General features: G+C 42.4%; 1 protein-coding gene and 1 pseudogene across 5 annotated transcripts in view; one reads left to right on the plus strand and one right to left on the minus strand.

Moving 5' to 3' along the window:
- smg7 (SMG7 nonsense mediated mRNA decay factor) overlaps positions 1 to 21079 on the minus strand; it is a 197609-nt gene extending 176530 nt beyond the window's left edge. For 2 of the 5 annotated variants that reach the window (XM_072511232.1, XM_072511231.1), the window contains exon 1: positions 20723 to 21079. In XM_072511232.1, the coding sequence (XP_072367333.1) occupies positions 20723 to 20751 (29 nt within the window). In that variant the 5' untranslated portion in view covers positions 20752 to 21079. Of the gene's footprint in view, positions 1 to 20668; positions 20689 to 20722 lie in introns of those variants that run through there. The other 3 variants (XM_072511229.1, XM_072511234.1, XM_072511230.1) reach the window with 3 other exon arrangements.
- On the plus strand, positions 11025 to 11098 carry LOC140427516 (U4 spliceosomal RNA; annotated as a pseudogene).
- Positions 21080 to 21513: the final 434 nt, after the last annotated feature.

Below are 21513 nucleotides of genomic sequence, written 5' to 3' on the forward strand. Positions count from 1 at the left end.
CCCACCCCCCAACAGTCCAAAGATGTGGTTAGGTGGGCTGGCCGTGATAAAATTGCACCTTTAGTGTTCAGGAGGCGCAGGTTAGGTGGGGTTGTGGGGATAGGGCCAGGGAGTGGGCCAGCTGGGGTGCTCTTTCAGAGGATTGGTGCAGACTCGATGAGCCAAATGGCCATGTTCTGCACTGTAGTGATTCTATGGAGCATGGAAAAAGCCAAAAAAGGTTGAAAATGTTTTGTTGCTGAAGAATCATGTAATTGTAGCACTTATGACCTGTAGAGAATGCAAATGCTGCTAGGTCACTTCAAATACGTGCGTAAAAACATTTGTTTTCCATTTATCTTCTATTACCATCAAGACTGTGGGCCAATGCATTTGTATAAAATCACCAAAAGCCCAATTTCCCAGCCCCCTCATCGCTCACTCACTCAGTAGTTCCTCTATCCAGCCCTCATCCCCCAACTACTCACTCATTCTGCAGCCCCTCTTCCCCAACCCCCCACCCAGTTCGATGAAAGCAGCCTAGCTTTTACAACAGCCAGATAGGTGGCCCACGGGTTATTTTGCACACCCAAGTAGCCAGTAGGCAAACTGCTTGTAGAGCCACTGCTTTAACTAACATCAGCCCGAAACACAGGACAATCAATACCTCTATTTAGTGGAGCCTAGAAAGCTTTTAAAGTTCTATCTAGATGGTTCATTTATTACATATGCATCTTCGTGATAAGAGAACATGAAGAGCAAGTTCAGTGTAAAGACTGATTTGCAAACAAAACCCAAGCACATTAAAGAGCTCTGAAATCAATATCATACAAACAAATGCAAACATTTTTAGGCAGAATTTAATGCTCAATGATTAACAGGATTATATATACAAGCAAGATCAGCTGCAACCAATAAGTTGATCCGATTTGTGCAACAAAACAAAAACTTGCCAGCCAATAATAACCATCCCAAGTCAGTAGTAACTTCTGTAAATTTAAACAACACTTTAAAAATATGCACAACTGCTTTCTTCTAATCCATATGCATGTGTAGAGAACAAATATTTTTTCTTTATCGCTATAAATTTAGAGTACCCAATTAAGGGGCAATTTAGCACAGCCAATTCACCTACCCTGCACATCTTTTTGGGTTGTGGGGGTGAGACCCACGCAGATACGGAGAGAATGTGCAAACTCCACATGGACAGTGATCCGGGGCCGGGATCAACCCCAGGTCCTCAGCAGTACTGAACACTGCACCACCATGCCGCCCGAGTGTAGGGAACAAGTAAATGAAAAATGTACAGAAAAGGTTTGCAGCAAAATTGAAAAAGTTGAGCTTTCTATTCATTCACGCGGGATTTTGTTTGCAGGACTGCCAATCACTGCAGGCTAATACACAATTAGAGCAAGGAGGTTGTGAGGTGGGGTTAGAAAGAATGGGGTGTGAACTGTATATAGTTGAGATGGTCAGACAACCAGTTGATTTTAACTGAGTCAAAGGTTAGAATAGAACAAAATAGAATCATAGAATCCCTACAGTGCAGGAGTCTATTTGGCCCAACTAATCTGCACCAGCCCACTGAAAGAGCATTCTACCTAGGCTCACTCTCTGTAACCCCACCTAACCATTGGATACTAAAGCACAATTTAACAAGGCCAATCTACCTAACCTGCACATCCTTGGACTGGGGGAGGCAACCGGATCCGGTACCCAGAGGAGACCCACTTAGACAGGGGGAGAACGTGCAAATTCCATAGTCACCCAAGGTAAGAATCAAACCCAGGTCTCTGGCGCTATGAGGAAACAGTGTCACCCCCAAGATGAGTTCACAGAGTTATGTATCAAATTTTCCTAGTATCTGTAACAATGGTTGAAAATTGTTCTACTAATTCACAATATAACCTATTCAAGAAGAACTGTAAGCCCATCCTAGCTCATTTATTTTGTTCCCTATAACAGCATCCAACTGCCTCTTCACTGACTAAGGATGCTGCTTCCACTAATACTAGCCCAATGTAAGTGTTCTTCAAAGAACTTCCTGATATTGGTAGTGTTTGTCTCTCATCAAAATACTGTCGGGTGCAGCAATAGATTGCAGAATCAAATAGAAGACAGTCACAACTATTCCACCCCAGTGTTAGAGGAAAATGAAAATCTGAGTCAATAACACAATCATCTAAAAGTTGTAACAAAGTTAAGCTGGCAAAACTGAAAAACTCAAGTTTAACCAACAAAGCTGCCAGGTGGCAGTCTGAAAGATCTAGATTATCTTAGAATGAATTTATAAGCAGCCATGGTACTTTGGCTAATTAAATTAGATTACTGGTAGTTAAATCAAGCAGCAGTTACAGTTACTCTGGCCTAATCAAATCCGAAATAATTTGGGCGAAGCAAAGTGAATGCAATTCCTAACGAATCTCATGAATTAGCAAATCTAGAAGTCAAAATATGGCAGATATTGAACATCTGAAACATAATTAAAAATGCTGGAAATACTCAGCAGATCAAGCAGCATTTGTGAAAGATAAGACAATTGACACTTCCGACCAAAGACTTGAAATGTTAACCGTTTCTCTCTCCATAATGCTGCCTAATCTGAAGAGTATTTCAAGCGTGTTGGTTTAAGCTCAAACAAATATGCAGTTAGAATAAATTTTCCCACATAATGGTGCTAGGATACTGGACAGAAACCCCAACATTTTATTTAATTTGCAAGACTGTGAGGAAAGGATACTTTGCTCCAGAAGTGATTTCACACACAAATAGGAATATGGTATATTAAAACAAACTTTATTACTAACAGGATGAAAATACCTTGAACCTCATAAAAGAAAATAGTTTACATTTACCCATTAAACAATGCTTAACAATACAAATGAAACAAATCCGAACTGCTATCGTTTATCTTTACTAAAGCAAAAGCCCTCTCAAGTCAAAATCCACTTTTATTTAGTTAGTAGACCCGAAATACTTGCTCAATAGAGATCCTTTAAAAAGACGGATTGGAGGGAGAGAAATCTGGTCAGGAAACAGCCTGCAGGATCTTGCCCGTCTCACTCAGAGTACTGGTTAACCTGCCAGCCTTTGAGAAACTGCTCCTGTCCTGTTCACAGGAAAATCTTTAACTCGCTGTTTTGAGAAACTTCCAATCCGCCCACAGACTGATCAAAACTCTGTTTTGACAGCAGCTGCAGGTCTGTCCAGAGTCAAATCTTTAACTAAATTTCAAAACTGAAAATTCAGCACCTGACTATTTTAGCCCCTGGCTCCCTCCATTAACTACATATTACTAAGAAAAACACAATGTCTCTAATTATTTACTCCCCAGAAAACCTTCTTTATACAAGGAGAATTCTATATCCCAACTTTTACAATGCTTTAATTGTACCCGTTTCCAAAACCTTTCAAACCAGGATTTTTTTTAAAATTACTGCAGAAAGTCACAGACCATAACCCAGGCGTTTTAACCCTTACTGCGCCAAATATATATAAATGTATATATTCATACATGCATCACAACTGTAAAACCAGCTAATGCTAATCAAAATTTCGTTGTTAACTGGCGTGAAGACTTTGAGGAGTCACAAGAACTTATACAGCCAATAACTGAGATGCAATTTACAATACTAATGCTCTGTATCAACTGCAATCAATTCAGTTCCTAATCTGGATTCTTCCAAGTGGGGCTCCTGTATAGTTCCACTTTGTAAAAGGAGATGGGAAACATTTAGAGGGGAAATTGCTTGTGCAGTCTTTAGCCCTTGCTGTTGAGAGAATAAAGGGATATTGCATCTAATCCCAGAACAGGGAAGCAACCCATTCCACATAACAGAAATGCTTGAGGCAGGCATATTAATAATGAGGGATAATTTACAAAAAAGAAATGTTAAAAAAACAGCCAAAGAAATTAAGTTTTCACCAGAAATTGGTTTGATTGTACTGTACAGTAGCACAGTGACAGGGTCCCAGGTTCAATTACCGACTTGGGCCACCGTCTGTGTGGAGTCTGCACGTTCTCCTGTGTCTATGTGGGTTTCCTTTGGGTGCTCCGGTTTCCTCCCACAAGTCCTGAAAGACATGCTATTAGGTAATTTGGACACTCTGAATTCTCCGTGTGTACCCGAACAGGTGTTGGAATGTGGTGACTTGGGGCTTTTCACAGTGACTTCACTTCAGTGTTAATGTAAGCCTACTTGTGACAATAAAGATTATTAAAATTATTAAACATATTTCCCTCCTAAGTCAGGCGATTATGAACAATTTCAAGCCCAGCACTGAAGGAGTGGTGCATTAATGGAAGTGCTACCTTTTGGATGAAAAGTTCAATCAAGGTTACGTCTGCATTCTCCTGCAATTAAAGTGAGCACTGAAGATCTGTGGCACAGTTAGGGCAGAGATCTCCCAAAGATCTGTTAACACCCAACCCACAATCAACCCCAAAGGAAACTAACTGGTCAATCATCCAACTGTTCAAATTTGCTTCTAGGTGGCCCAACAGAACAATCACTGTACTTCAAAGTAATTGCACAGAAAGTATTTTGGAAGAGCTATTCAGGTGTTTTATAAACACATGGCTCTGGCTTGGATTCAAAACCATGCAGTGTTAAAACCAAATCCTGAATTGCATGTAGCGATCTGTAATGTTAGAAAATTGTACAAACAGTTTTGTTAAATATCCCAGTCAGCACATTGCTGAATGAAAACTTCAGGTGCTGTGAATTCTTTTTTCAATAAGTGCCATACATGATTTTATATTTGGTTGGAATAACTCATTATACCAATCTTCAGCTGACCACCTATTATAGCACACATATTGGTTTAGCACTAAGCTATTTCATCAGAATGACTGTTCTCATCTCAGATGGCTGATTAATTGATCTATTCTCCACATGAGTAGATCTTAATAGCCTACCAATAATCACCAAATAGGACATAACACCAAATCCTGTCCTCATCTGACATACAAACATGTGCAGTTCAGAATGAAACAATAGATAACAAGCAGCAGCAGAAAGCCCAGTTGATTTTTCTGAGAACTTTAACTCAGGCCAATCCCAATGTCACCACAATCAGCTCATCACAAACCAGGAATTGAATCATAACACTTCTTAGTTCATATGGCTCAGTTCCACACTCATGAACAGAACAAGCTTGCATTCATGATCACAGGATACCCCAAAGCACTTTACATCCAATAAAGCGCATTCAAGTATAGTCACTGTTTTAAGAAGAGGCCAAAAATTTGCAGACACTAAAGTCCCACAAGCAAGGATGAGGTAAGGTGACATCATCCATTTTCAGTGTCAATGGAGGGAGAAATAATGGGCAGAATACCAGAACACCCCTGCCCCTTTTGACTGGTGCCATGGGTATTCTCCATCCAGACGAGAGGGCAGACAGTTCCTCTGTTTAACTCCATATCTGAAAAGGCCTGACAGCAGAGCATTCCCTCAGCACTGCACTGATGCATGAGCCTAGCGTTCCAAATCTCTGCAGTGGAACAAAAATCCACAACCTTCTGACTCAGAGGTGAGATTGCTACCACCCGAGTAAAGACTTCAATGCCTTTAGCAAGATGTTGTAGCATGATTAGCCAAGACATCGGACAAACCCCTTTTTCTTCAAAACCCAGCAATGGGTCAAAAATTCAATACAGTCCAAGTCAGGATGGTGTGGGGCTTGGAGAGGAGCATCCAAGCGGTGGTGTTCCCACGCATCTGCTGCCCTTGTTATTGGGTAGTAGAGGTCACAGTTTGGTCAAAGGAGGTTTGGTAAATTGCTGCTGCTGGCATTGTGTGTTAGTGGATGCAGTCTTATAGAGAAATGCTACGGGAGAGACAGCTCCAAATACAAGAACTACCAGCTGATTTCCATGGTATAATGCTTTTGCTTTTACAAAACAGCACTTCAGGAAATATCCTTGTGCCTCTACTTACAACCAAAAATCTCACCAAGTTTAGGAATGATTGAAAGGAGCCCACATTCAAGAATCAGTCTAGAAGTGTTGTCAGGACCAGTTGCTTAGATACATCTGCCCACAATGAGATGAAAGTTCTGCTAGGTGTTGTACATCTTTCACGATTACAATCATTTGCCTGAAATTTAAGCACTTTTAGCCCTGCCCTTCAGAAATAGAATTTACCTCAGGAACCAATTCCATTGTGGCAGAATTTGGTGAAAATGCAATGCAGACTTTTGCAGAATTCCTACTGCAGTCATTTTTCTCTCACAATGCTTTGTGTTTGCTCATCAGCTTTAACAATGGAACCAGTGGGATGCTGATGAGTATGGGAGCAAAGAAAATGTATCCTCAATACCACAGTATATACAAAAAGTATTTATTTGCAATGTTGAATCTAGATACAAGGGGGGTACGGTACACTCAGATCAAACTTTAAAGTGGCAGAATAAAGATGTTTAACTGGAACAAGTCCACAATTATAATTTAAGATCATAAGTAGATACAGTAATAGTCTGCACTGCCAACTAAGCATTTACCAATTATATAAACAATACACAAATAATAAAACACTGATAAGATAAGCTTATTAAGTCATCAAGATAGTGTCGAGGCCATCACTTTTTCTAGAGATTTGAGTCGAGAAACACAGGCTTTTATTTTTTGTGATGTATATACAAACGTGCAAATGCAAACACTACAGGTAAATTTTGGAGCAATGATACTTTTTAAAAATCCAATTCTCATCAAGCCACAGTGTTCAACTCAAACTGCAGATTGCTTTACCTTCACTCCTGACCACTGATTATTCCATTTATATCAAAGACATATCATTCCCTTTATATCAGATACATCAAAAAGATTTTTCTTAAACCAGCACTTTCAAGTGTCAAAATATAGCAAGATAGGGGTTGGTTTAGCACAGGGCTAAATCGCTGGCTTTGAAAGCAGACCAAGGCAGGCCAGCAGCACGGTTCAATTCCCGTACCAGCCTCCCCGAACAGGCGCCGGAATGTGGCGACTAGGGGCTTTTCACAGTAACTTCATTTGAAGCCTACTTGTGACAATAAGTGATTTTCATTTCATTTCACAAGATAGAACATAGAACATTACAGCGCAGTACAGGCCCTCCGGCCCTCGATGTTGCGCCGACCTGTGAAACCACTCTAAAGCCCATCTACACTATTCCCTTATCGTCCATATGTCTATCCAATGACCATTTGAATGCCCTTAGTGTTGGCGAGTCCACTACTGTTGCAGGCAGGGCATTCCACGCCCTTACTACTCTCTGAGTAAAGAACCTACCTCTGACATCTGTCTTATATCTATCTCTCCTCAATTTAAAGCTATGTCCCCTCGTGCTAGACATCACCATCTGAGGAAAAAGGCTCTCACTATCCACCCTATCCAATCCTCTGATCATCTTGTATGCCTCAATTAAGTCACCTCTTAACCTTCTTCTCTCTAACGAAAACAGCCTCAAGTCCCTCGGCCTTTCCTCATAAGATCTTCCCTCCATACCAGGCAACATTCTGGTAAATCTCCTCTGCACCCTTTCCAATGCTTCCTATAATGCGGCGACCAGAATTGCACGCAATACTCCAAATGCAGCCACACCAGAGTTTTGTACAGCTGCAACATGACCACATGGCTCCGAAACTCAATCCCTCTACCAATAAAAGCTAACACACCGTACGCCTTCTTAACAACCCTCTCAACCTGGGTGGCAACTTTCAGGGATCTATGTACATGGACACCGAGATCTCTCTGCTCATCCACACTGCCAAGAATCTTACCATTAGCCCAGTACTCTGTCTTACTGTTATTCCTTCCAAAATGAATCACCTCACACTTTTCTGCATTAAACTCCATTTGCCACCTCTCAGTCCAGCACTGCAGCTTATCTATGTCCCTCTGTAACATCCTTCCGTACTGTCCACAACTCCACCGACTTTAGTGTCATCTGCAAATTTACTCACCCATCCTTCTACGCCCTCCTCCAGGTAATTTATAAAAATGACAAACAGCAGTGGCCCCAAAACAGATCCTTGTGGTACACCACTAGTAACTGGACTCCAGTCTGAACATTTCCCATCAACCACCACCCTTTGTCTTCTTCCAGCTAGACAATTTCTGATCCAAACTGCTAAATCACCCTGAATCCCATGACTCCATATAAAGATGTCCAGGTTAGGTGGATTGGCCGTGCTAAATGTCAACAGGATGCCAGGATGTGACGCAAGAATAGAAAATGGCGGACAGTCTCAGCAGGTCTGTGGGGAGAGAGAAGGGAGTTGGCGTATCGAGTCTGGGCGACTCTTTGTCAAGGTTGGAGAGAACTGCTGAGGACCCGGGTTCGATCCCGGCCCCGGGTCACTGTCCCTGTGGAGTTTGCACATTCCACCCGTGTCTGCATAGGTCTCACTCCCACTACCCAAAGATGTGCAGGGGAGGTGGATTGGCCGCGCTAAATTGCCCCTTAAATGGAAAGAAAAGAATTGGGTACTCTAAATTCATAACAAATAAAAGGTCCGCCTACCTCGACCTTAAAAGTATTCATTCACCCTGCCTCCTGCCCCTCTCTGGGGAAGAGAGCGTTTCAAAGAATCAAGACCCTCAAAAAAAAGAGATTCTTTTCAACCCAATATTAAACTGGGAGATTCCTCATTTTCAAGCGCTCTCCCCCTAATCCTCGTCTCTCCCCCAGGAGAAAACATCCCCTCTGGATCTGGAATTAAAAGCCTAATGACGACCGTGAAACCATTGTCGATGGTCGTAGAAACCCATCGGGTTTACTAGTGTCCTTTCGGGAAGGAAATCTGCTGCCCTTACCCGGTCTGGCCTACATGTGACTCCAGACCCGCAGCAAATATGGACGACTCGTGGGCAGGATGGTAGCACAGTTGGTTAAAAGCTCCCAGGTCCCGATATCACTTTAAAAGTTGGAAAAGCATCCAAAGGTGTTTCAAGAGAAGCATAATCAGACAAATGTTGACAATAAGTTGTTGTCATTGTCGACATCCTTCTATCTGCACAAGATGAGCAGGCAGCATATCCTTTGAGGATGGGGTATCATTCATAACATTAATCCAAATCCAAACAAGGAAATATACAAAAGGTGTAACAAGATGCTTGGTCAAACGGGTAAGTTTGAAATTCGTAAAGTAGGAGAGAGAGAGAGAGAGAGAGAGAGAAGTTTAGGCAAGGAACTTCAGAATAGAAGCTTAATGGCAGAATGCACAGCAATCAAATGTGGAAAAGGAGTGAGGGATACATAAGAGACAACAGTTTCAGCTAATTGTACAGCTGGAGGAGGTTACAGAGATAAGGACAGAGAAGATCACAGAGCAAATACTATCCTGAGAAATATAAGATTCAGACTTCACCAAGGATATGAGCTCAGCAGCTCATGATCACATATGCCGCCAATGATGTAACTAGTCTGGTTCAGCCTGAAACGTGAATGGGAGGAAACAGAAAGAATGCAGAAAATGTTGTGAAGACAATGGCTCTGTCTTGCCAATTGGAGAAAATTTGCATTATATCCAAGACTGGACAAACAGGCTGACAGTAGAGGCACTGGAGACATTGAGAGGGGATGCTGGTGAGATAGAGCTGGGTGTATCATCATGCACATGATATCCAATATGGTGTCATCAAGGTTGCAGATGAGGAATAAAACGGAGCCACGGATATGTTCCATAACCAATAAGGGGGTTATGGAACCAATAACATTAGATTTAGTGAACTGGATTTAGTCAACAGCCTAATGGTGCAATGCATTTATCTAATACTTTATCACAGAGTTCAACTTTGTGTTTGAACAGAAGAAACACAAAAGAGTCGCAAGATTTTAGATTTAGGCAAGGCTAAATAGGATGTAACAAACTATCCACAGCAAACTGAATAAATCTGTTAATGAGTAAAATGACAAGATCAGGAATTCAAAAAAGAAGAATTGTGTGAGATACAGAACCAGTTCACACCACTAAGAGACAAGAGCTCTCAGTGCCATAAGAGAGAGCCAAGGACAACTAAAGGGGGTAATATAAAACAAAGAAAAAGCAGACGGATAGGCAAAATAAAAAAAGCACAATTTCTAGCAAATGAAAAAAAAAGAACATTGAGGGGTGTCAAAACATGTATAACTGGGAGCATGAAGAGCAAATTTTAAAGGATATCAAAATCAACATTGGCTATCAAGAGCAATGTGACCCCTTGAAAGCCGGTAATTTGATAGCGTCAGTGAAAATAAGGAAATGGCAGACAATATGACAGTATGCCAACATCCCAAGGAAACTAATACGTGATCAGGGACTGAAACTCATCAAAATAAACATATGTAACATAACAGTAATGAATAAAATAATTGCATGAAAGAGTGATAGACCCTCAGGCTCAGATGGTTTTTATTCCAGAAATTTAAAAGACATTGATGCCCTAAATGCAACTTTCCGAAGTTCTCCCCAATTGGGAATTACTCCTTTAGATTGCAAAATTGCACATTGCTCCGCTATTTAAGAAAAAGTGGCAGAGGAAAATAAGGGAATTATAGACTAGTTAGCCTAACATGAGTCAGGAATTGCTGGAGGGGGTGGCTGAACACCTTGAAAATGTTCAACTCCGAGAGCGCAAGAATGGATTTATAAAGGATAGGCCATGTCTGAAGAACTTGTTTGAATTTGAAACGGTGACTAATGCAATGGACAGAGGAAGGCATTTGATAAAGTTTCTCATGAGACACTATTAGCTAACGACAAAGCACATGAAATTTAAGGCATATTATTGATCAGATGAAAATCGGAACAAGAAACCGATAGTAATGATAACTGGAAGACCAGCTGACAGGATGTTACTAGTGGTGGCCTGCAAGGGTCTGTGTTTGGGGCCTCAAACATTCTTTGAATTTAGATGATGGAATAGTAAACTACATATCCAAATTTGCTTATGGCAGCATTGCAAGTATTGTAGATGAAAGCAAAAAATTACAAAGAGATTTTGATCGATCAAATGAATAGGCAAAACCATGGCACAAATGCATTTCAATGTAGGCAAATGAGGTCATTCAATTGGGGACTTAGCTTTTGCCCAGTGGCAGTATCGTAGCCGATGAGGTTTAACCGAGGCGCGATTATTACTTATTGAAAACAATTGGGGACTTAAAACAAAGAGTGAAAAATTAGAAACAGTGGTGACTTGGAGGTCCATGTATATAAATCATTAAAGTGTCATGAACAGGCACAGAAACTAATTAAGAAGGTAAGATAGAAGTCATGCTTCTGAAACTCTGGTTGGATGTCTGAACTGCTGTGAGCAGTACTGTGCACCACACCATAGGAAGGATAAACTGGTCTTAGATAGAATGCACCACAGATTTACCAGAACAACATCTGGACATCAAGGGTTAAATTATGGGGAAGATTAAACAAACTAGGGTTGTGTTACCTAGAATTTGGGTTGAGGTCACTCAGTGGGTAGCACTCTTGAATCTACAAACCGGTGACTCAGGCAAGTCTCCTTCCAGGACTTGAGCACGTAACAAAAATCAAGGATGACACTACTGCAGCCCCGAGCAGCTATTGCAGTAGTGGAGGTGCAGTCTTTAAAACCATTAAACAGAGGCCCTGCTTGCCCTCTCAGGTGGATATACGACCATAGAGTTGTCTAGTCAATATTTATCCCTCAAACTACATCACAAAAAAAGAATTATCTTGATTTGATTTATTGTCACATGTACCAAAGTACAGTGAAATGTATTTTTCTGCAGCCGAGGAACATACACAGTACATACATAGTAGACACCGGTCATCATACTGCTGTTTTGGGGAGATTGCTTTAAGCAAATTGGCGGCTGCATTTCCTAAATTATAACAGAAATTACACTTCACCCCGATAGCCCTGGGGAGATACTCGGGGAATCCGGTAGTAATAGCCTCGTTGAGAATTTGGAGGCAGTTTCGCCAGCACTTCGGGTTGGGGACAGGGTCAAGGGAAATGCCGATTCCGGGAAACCATAGATTTGAGCCAGGGAAGTGGGATGGACATTTTCGGAGATGGAAGGAGAAAGGAATTAGGACACTTAAAAGATTTGTCTCTTGAGAGTCGGTTTGCCGGAGTGAAGGAGCTGGGAGCCAAGTATGGGCTGGAGCAGGGGAAGTATTATTTAGATACATGCAGGTTCGAGACTGCCAGAAAGGAGATATAGAGTTTCCCAGTAGAGCCGACTTCCACATTGCTGGAGGAGGTGCTGATGACAGGGGGACTGGAGAAGGGGGTAGTATTGGCGGTTTACGGGGCTATTTTGGAAAGAAAGTGCCGCTAAAAGGGATCAAGGCAAAGTGGGAGGAAGAGTTGGGAGAAGGTATGGAGGGGTGTTCTGGTGTGAGGTGCTCCTGAGGGTGAACGCCTCTACCTCGTGTGCGAGGTTGGGGCTGACACAGCTGAAGGTGCTGTATAGAGCACACCTTACAAGGGCGATCGTCCGAAGGCAGATCCTGTTAGGGTGGAGATCAACCTCTCCACCCTGTGCCCTGGCGTGGCAAGGCGACCTGCTGGAATTCTTGATGCTTGAAAAGGTCAAATTTGAACTTAGGGGAAGGATGGAGGGGTTCTACAATTCATGGGCGCTATTCATTATGCACTTTTGAGAATTGGATTACATTGAACATTTGGGGGGGGGGGGGGAAGAAATTACACTTCAAAAGTGTTTCATTGGTTGTAAAGTACCTTTAGAACATCCAGTGATCGTGAAAGGTGTGACATAAATGGAAGTTTACTTTTATCTTCCTGTAAGTGATGATTTCAAGATATTAAGATGAACAGGTAGGTTTTTTTTCACTGACCCTATTTCGACTGGTTGGCAAGTCTACGTACAGGAGTACCAGCTAAAATTCAGAGCTCGGCCGTTCAGGAATTAAATTAGCATACACATTAGGTTGGTCACAAGGACTTTAAACTAGCAAGTGGGGGGGGGGGGGAAGAATGTAAAGCTATGGACAGTATAATGGTTAATGGAGATCAAGGCAGGTTACGTGACAGATTATTATGGAGAGATATGGGTTCAAAGACAAGGAAAATTAGGAGAAAGGGTAAGAGGAAAAATAAATTGCGAAAAGTTACTGATCAAGGTGTTAGGATTCATAACAAAGACATAAAAAACAGCATAAGTGTACTTTACCTGAATGCTCGTAGTATACGAAATAAGGTAAATGAGTTGATGACGCAAATCATCGTGAATGACTAGGATTTAGTGGCCATTACTGAAACATGGTTAAAAGACGGTCACGACTGGGAGTTAAATATCCAAGGGTATCAGACTATATGAAAGGATAGAATGGACGGTAAGGGCAGTGGTGTAGCTTTGTTGTTTAATGATGGCATCCGGACAATAGTAAGGGATGATATTGGTGCTATGGAGGACAAGGTTGAATCAATTCGGGTGGAAATCAGGAATAGTAAGGCGAAAAGGTCACTGATAGGAGTAGTCTATAGGCCACCAAATAGTAACAGGATGGTAGGGCAGGCAATAAGCAAAGAAATAACGGATGCATGTAGAAATGGTACAGCGGTTATCATGGGAGATTTTAATCTGCATATCGATTGGTTTAACCAGGTTAGTAAAGGCAGTCTTGAGGAGGAGTTTATAGAATGTGCCCGGGATAATTTCCTGGAACAGTATGTAATGGAACCTACAAGGGAACAAGCGGTCCTAGATCTGGTCCCGTGTAATGAGGCAGGATTGATTAATGATCTCATAGTTCGGGATCCTCTTGGAAGGAGCGACCACAATATGGTGGAATTTAAAATACAGTTGGAGGATGACAAGGTAAAATCAAACAATAGTGTTTTGTGCTTAAACAAAGGCGATTACAATGGGATGAAAGAAGAACGAGCTAAGGTAGACTGGGAGCAAAGACTTCATGGTGAAGCAGTTGAGGAACAGTGGAGAACCTTCCGAGCGATCTTTCACAAGTGTTCAGAAAAGGTTCAGACCGACAAAAAAGAAAGACGGTAGAAAGGGGAAAAATCGACCGTGGATATCTAAGGAGGTGAGGGAGAGTATCAAATTGAAGGAAAAAACATACAAAGTGGCAAAAATTAGTGGGAGACTAGAGGACTGGGAAGTCTTTAGGGGACAACAGAAAGCTACTAAAAAAGCCATAAAGAGTAAGGTAGACTATGAAAGTAAACTGGCTCAGAACATAAAAGCAGATAATAAAAGCTTCTACAAATATACAAGACAAAAAAGAGTGGCTAAGGTAAATATTGGTCCTTTGGAAGATGAGAAGGGAGATTTAATAATAGGAGACGGGGAAATGGCTGAGGAGCTGAACAGGTTTTTTGGGTCAGTCTTCACAGTGGAGGACACAAATAACATGCCAGTGACTGATGGAAATAAAGATATGATAGGTGAGGACCTTGAGATGATTGTAATCACTAAGGAGGCAGTATTGGGCAAGCTAATGGGGCTAAAGGTAGACAAGTCTCCTGGCCCTGATGGGATGCATCCCAGAGCATTAAAAGAGATGGCTAGGGAAATTGTAAGCGCACTAGTGATAATTTATCAAAATTCACTAGACTCTGGGGTGGTCCCAGAGGATTGGAAAGTAGCAAACATGACACCACTGTTTAAAAAAGGAGGTCGGCAGAAAGTGGGTAATTATAGGCCGGTAAGCTTAACTTCGGTTGTAGGGAAAATGCTGGAATCTATCATTAAAGAGGAAATAGCGGGGCACCTGGAGGGAAATTGTCCCATTGGGCAGACGCAGCATGGGTTCACAAAGGGTAGGTCGTGCCTGACGAATTTGGTAGAATTTTTTGAGGACGTTACCAGTGCAGTAGATAACGGGGAGCCAATGGATGTGGTATATCTGGATTTCCAGAAAGCTTTTGACAAGGTGCCACACAAAAGGCTGCTGCATAAACTAAAGATGCATGGCATTGAGGGTAAAGTGGTAGCATGGGTAGAGGATTGGTTAACTAACAGAAAGCAGAGAGTGGGGAGAAATGGGTGTTTCTCTGGTTGGCAACCTGTAACTAGTGGGGTCCCTCAAGGATCAGTGTTGGGCCCGCAGTTGTTCACAATTTACATAGACGATTTGGAGTTGGGGACCAAGTGCAATGTGTCAAAGTTTGCAGACGACACTAAGATGAGTGGTAAAGCAAAAAGTGCAGAGGATACCGGAAGTCTGCAGAAGGATTTGGATAGGTTAGGTGAATGGGCTAGGGTCTGGCAGATGGAATTCAATGTTGCCAAGTGTGAGGCTATCCATTTTGGGAGGAATAACAGCAGAATGGATTATTATTTAAACGGTAAGATGTTAAAACATGCTGCTGTGCAGAGGGACCTGGGTGTGCTGGTTGCACGAGTCGCAAAAAGTTGGTGTGCAGGTGCAACAGGTGATTAAGAAGGCTAATCGAGTTTTGTCTTTCATTGCTAGAGGGATGGAGTTCAAGACTAGTGAGGTTATGCTGCAATTGTATAGGGTGTTGGTGAGGCCGCATCTGGAGTAGTGTGTTCAGTTTTGGTCTCCTTACCTGAGAAAGGACATATTGGCACTGGAGGGAGTGCAGAGGAGATTCACTTGGTTGATCCCAGAGTTGAGGGGATTAGATTACGACGAGAGGTTGAGTAGACTGGGACTGTACTCATTGGAGTTTAGAAGGATGCGGGGGGATCTTATTGAGACATATAAAATCATGAAGGGAATAGATAGGATAGATGCGGGCAGGTTGTTTCCACTGGTCGGGGAAAGCAGAACTAGGGGGCATAGCCTCAAAATAAGGGGAGGTAGATTTAGGACGGAGTGTAGGAGGAACTTCTTCACCCAAGGTTGTCAATCTCTGGAATTCCTTGCACAGTGAAGCAGTTGAGGCTCCTTCTTTAAACGGTTTTAAGAAAAAGATAGATGCCTTTCTAAAGAATAAAGGGATTCGGGGATATGGTGTACGGGCCGGAGAGTGGAGCTGAGTCCACAAAGATCAGCCATGATCTCATTAAATGGCGGAGCAGGCTCGAGGGGCCAGATGGCCTACTCCTGTTCCTAGTTCTTATGTTATGTTCTTATTTCATAGAAGGATGGAGAGGTTTGTAACTCTATTTAGGCCTGTACTCAGCATGCTAGTTGATCTCCCATTTTAAAAGCTAGAACTAGGGCTAGAAGATGTCCAAAGATGTGGTTAGGTGGATTGGCCATGCTAAATTGCCCTTTAGTGTCCAAAAGATTAGGTGGGGTGACTGGGATAGGGTGGGGACGTGGGCTTGAGTAGGGTGCTCTTTCAGAGGGTCGGTGCAGGCTCGATGCGCCAAATGGCCTCCTTCTCCACTGTAAGGATTCTACTTCTATTCATTCTGCACCTCATCAGTCGGTGCACAGGATCAAGCAAGTTATATGGGCCATGTTGCCAACAAGGTACACAGGGGTATAAGACACACTTGTGACCACTGAAAAGAAATGGGTCCTTCTACACCAACATCAGTGGTTCACATTTTATACTCGGCTTATAATTCAACCCTCACTGTTGGAAAGATTTTTGAGAGTTTTAAAATCACATGCTCTCGGCTTGATCAGCAGACTTGCTCTGGACATGGAGTCAGTTGAATGCCAGAGGAAGGAATAAAATAGATGCCCTCCATATTGTTACGATTTCACCAAGCAAGGCACCAAAGAGCAAAGCGAGTCAATGTGAATACACACCAAGGTCGGCACGTGGCGCAGTGGTCAGCACTGGGACTACGACGCCGAGGACCCGGGTTCTAATCCCTGCCCTGGGTCACTGTCCGTTTGGAGTTTGCACATTCTCCCCGTGTCTGCATGGGTTTCACCCCCACAACCGCAGAAGGGTGGGTGAGTAAATTTGCAGACGACACTAAAGTCGGTGGTGTTGTCGACAGTGTGGAAGGATGTAGCAGGTTACAGAGGGACATAGATAAGCTGCAGAGCTGGGCTGAGAGGTGGCAAATGGAGTTTAATGTAGAGAAGTGTGAGGTGATTCACTTTGGAAGGAATAACAGGAATGCGGAATATTTGGCTAATGGTAAAGTTCTTGGAAGTGTGGATGAGCAGAGGGATCTAGGTGTCCATGTACATAGATCCCTGAAAGTTGCCACCCAGGTTGATAGGGTTGTGAAGAAGGCCTATGGAGTGTTGGCCTTTATTGGTAGAGGGATTGAGTTCCGGAGTCAGGAGGTCATATTGCAGCTGTACAAAACTCTGGTACGGCCGCATTTGGAGTATTGCTTACAGTTCTGGTCACTGCATTATAGGAAGGACGTGGTTTTTCTGGATCCTACCAAAAATTGGTTTCTCTGGTACAACCATCATTGGTATAATCATTGTAAAATATGCTGATCTACACACAAACCTGTTACCTGCTGGTTGTTAGCAACACAAGGTTTGACAATCATACAAAATTGAGAATGCACTGTATAAAAAGTGGTTATTCAATCTATCAAGCCAGATAGAGCTGGGCGGCACGGTGGCAAGCACAGTTGCCTACGGCGCCGAGGACCCGTGTTCGATCCAGGTCCTGGGTCACTGTCTGTGTGGAGTTTGCACATTCTTCCCACGTCTGCATGAGTCAACCCAAAAGATGTGCAGGTTAGGTGGATTGGCCATGCAAAATTGCCCCTTAATTGGAGATTTTTAAAATGGGGTACTCTAAATTTCTTTTTAAAAGCCAGACAGAGCTTAGAACACAGTGTTCAACATAACCTACAGATATACAGATTTGTGCTCCTGAAGGAAAGCTCTATAAAATACACCAATTCTGAATACAGCCAAGGAAATTCCAATATTTTCTTCTGTTATTCAACATTTGAGTGTTTAAGAAGTCTAGAATTTTCTGATCATCAATAAATCAAAAGGAATTTTAAATCATTGCACCTATATTGTGGAATTTTGAAGATATATAATTTTTAATATATAATCTTTATTGTCACAAGTAGGCTTACATTAACACTGCAATGGTTATTGTGAAAAGTCCCTAGTCGCCGCGTTCCAGCGCCTGTTCGGTAAACAGAGGGAGATTTCAGAATGTCAAATTCACCTAATAGCACGTCGTTCGGGACTTGTGGGTTTCCTTCCATGCAGACACAGGGAGAACGTGCAGACTCCGCACAGACAGTGACCCAAGCTGGGAATCAATGGGACCCTGACGCTGTGAAGCAACAGTGTTAACCACTGTGCTACCGTACTGCCCTCTAAGTCAGTAACACAATATCTACTAAAATTCAAGTGCATTCATTGTGTGCATGATAAAATAGCATGATTCAAAAAAACAAGCATTATGCATAGCTTATTTCTGGATTGAAGACATTTTTCCCACAGCGTGGACTGGAAGGGGGGTTACTTTTAATGCTGTGTTTTTAAAAGCAATGCCTATTTAAGGATTTTTTTTTAAACTGCCTGATGTAAGGTGGTTAATATGCTAATTGGAAATTGTTTCTCCAAGAAGGTAAACAACAAGCAATTTTACTTTGTCTGGGTAGTTGGATAGACACTTCTCAACATTGTTGGAAAATGTTGATCGCTGTTGACGAGAGGGACAAGCTTTTGTCACAATATAATGTGCTTCTTAAAGCGCAGGACGCATACACTAAAGGTGGCGATAAGGCTTTTGATGATACTAAACAAGTAGGCAGTGGACTTCAGGGATAGTGGCCTGGTCATGGCTACAGTACAAGATTGTGTTCAAGTCACCAGATCAACTGAAGTGGGGGGCTGTGTTCAAGTCACTAGATCAACTGAAGTGGGGGGCAATGTCACATCCCCTTTATTTTGTCATAAAGCAAAGTTGCATCAATTGAACTAATTGATTCTGATCCTACCCATTGTTCTTTACATTTCACCACATTGTGGAATAAAGCAGTTCATAATTCATATCATATTTCACCTCATTTAGTGTTGACAATTCTGGAGAGATCGAGCAAACACATGTGCAATTCTACTCTTAAGCTTCAGATACCTAAAATATGCTGCTTGTATATGTACAGTGGTTACACCATAAAATGTAATGCTGACAGAGAACTCAATGTGAATGAGATCCACACAGCAAAGCAATGCAAGTGTTATTTTTAATTATTGTTACACCTTCAAATTATGCTATCATGCAAATACAGTTCAACACCTTGGTACCATGTTCAGACCACTGATACCACAGAACCCAAATATCTACCATGTCTTGCAGTATTTTTGAACATAAATACATATACTAGCAAGATAGCTGAAAATCTATATGACTTCTGATAAACATAACAATCCATTCACATCTCAGCCTTTCACAAACCAGGAGACAAGAGTATCAACAGCTACTGGTTTACAGCAAGGCCACTATCTTTTTAAACAAAAAAAAGCTTTACTTACTGCACTTTTCCACAAAAAAGGTGACCCAAGTTTCTACAAAACAATTATGTTTATGTCAGTGAGCCAAAAAGTACGACAATTTGTCTTGCTGGTGGAGCACTTTGTATTGCTCTATCTAGCACTTCACATTGAGCTCTCAGTCAGCATTACATTTTACGGTGCAACCACTGTACATGTACAAGCAGCATATTTTAGGTATCTGAAGCGTAAGAGTAAAATTCTCCGAAATTCAATCCACAACATGAATACCTGTTTACTTTAGTCACAGTCCATTAACTCACAACTGCAAACATTACTCAAATCCCAATAATCAATTTCCGTTACCCAAATACCAAAATAACAGAATATATTTTACTAATAGTAAATTTCACTAGAGTTTAAGTGTGGATAGTATATACATATAGGTGTGACTGGATTCCATTGTATTACTGACTAAAACAGATAGTCTTGCAAGTGGATAGTCTTGCAAGTGTAGAGTTAATTCTGAAGGAAGTGAAGTGCATAACAGGATTTACTACTGAAACAGAGCTACATTGACAATTAAAATTATAATGAAGGATTGCATGTTTTTATGCATTTTCCACTTCCATTCTCAGCAACATTATCTGAAGCCCACAATGATACTTAACAAATTCCCTCCTATTTCTAGCAGCACAGAAACATGGGGAAGTTAATCAAACCCACATCATAATAGCTTGTGAAAAGCATAGTGAACCGATTTCCTGTTAAAAAAAATCCTAATGAAACTGAAACACAGACTTCTCCGACTTTACATTAGAATAAAATGCACATTACTCCTCTTGCAAATGATCTCAATCTGTACTTGTCAAAATATAATTATCACTGATTTATCATTTCAAAACAGCAAAAACATGGTAGTTTTAAGTCAACGCAGTCGACAATATTGAACCACTCTTCAAACAAGGAAATCGCTAATCAGAGATTAGAGCTTCCTGTAGTAAGTGGAGGCATGCAAGGAATACCACCAGAAGACATTTGCGATTGTAACCTGCGTGTTTATAATGTTTGTGGTTGATAGGAAGCTTGAGTTAACGAGGACTATGCCCCAGGACAAGTCGAAACCCACCTCCAAACTAAGGTTTGGGATGGAGGTATGGGGGGAAAGAACAGTAGTTCATTATCTGGCAAGGCACTGCGCGCATGTCCTGACCTGGAGCCGGATATAATGGCTCATTATTTGGCGGGGGGAGTGGAAGGAGACGGGGACACTAAGCAACCAAGCGGCTCCGAGACGCTACGTTCGCGCACTGCGGAAACCGAGAGCCGGGCCCGGGGCCTGGTCCTTACCCGGTGGAGATAAATAATAACCCTGGCCACCATCCTCATACCCCATACACACCTCCCACTGCTCCAGGCCGCCATTAACAGCAGGCCCGGGGCTCCAGCCTCTCACCGTAAATACTGCGCGCAGAGCGGGTTCATTCTTCCTCGCTAAAGCCTAGCAGCAGCCGCCATGTAATCTCCCGAGTGCTGAACGATCCGGATGGCGTCGGCGAGGAGGAGGTTAAACTCATAGCTCGGCGCTTGGATAGAGGACGAAAAAAAAACCTTCAAGGAAAAGGCAGGGGAGGTGAGCGGCCGGCCGCGGAGCCGGCTGAGCGAGCAGGCGGTGCGGCGGGGCCTGTGCTGTTTCTGTTGGGCCGTCTCTGCCTCCTCAGAGAGCGCGGCTGTCCGCGCGCTGCTTCCCAGGCCACCGTCTGCCGCTGCGCTCGCTACTCGGCGGAGGATTCACCTGTGTCACCGCCAATACCGGCCCCCCTCCTCCTCCTTCTTTAACCATCCACCCCCTCCCCTCGTACACTTCCGGCTTGACGGCCGGTGCAACTCCTGTTGCCCTCCGGCGGAAATACTCCATCAACTGCATATTTCTCCCACCTCAAAAATACACAAGCAACATCGTGGACTTGCTCATTTGGGATTAAACGTAGCAAAATGTGGCATTGCCCGTTAAAAGTGGACAAAGAGAAATCAAGAGATGTACGGCCAGAAGATTCGAATACATTATTTTTTAAGTAGTTCTCAGTACAAGTTTGATCTGTAGCCGTTGCATGACAAAGAGTTAGAAAGACTTTCAGGCTCCGAGGGTAACACTCACTCATTCCTCAGTAAGAAAGACATTTAGGCTCAGAGGGTAACACTCACTCCTGAGTTAGAAAGACATTCAGACTTAGGGTAACACACTCC

The sequence above is a fragment of the Scyliorhinus torazame genome, chromosome 7, assembly GCF_047496885.1.
Source record: "Scyliorhinus torazame isolate Kashiwa2021f chromosome 7, sScyTor2.1, whole genome shotgun sequence".
Taxonomy (NCBI): Eukaryota; Metazoa; Chordata; class Chondrichthyes; order Carcharhiniformes; family Scyliorhinidae; genus Scyliorhinus; species Scyliorhinus torazame.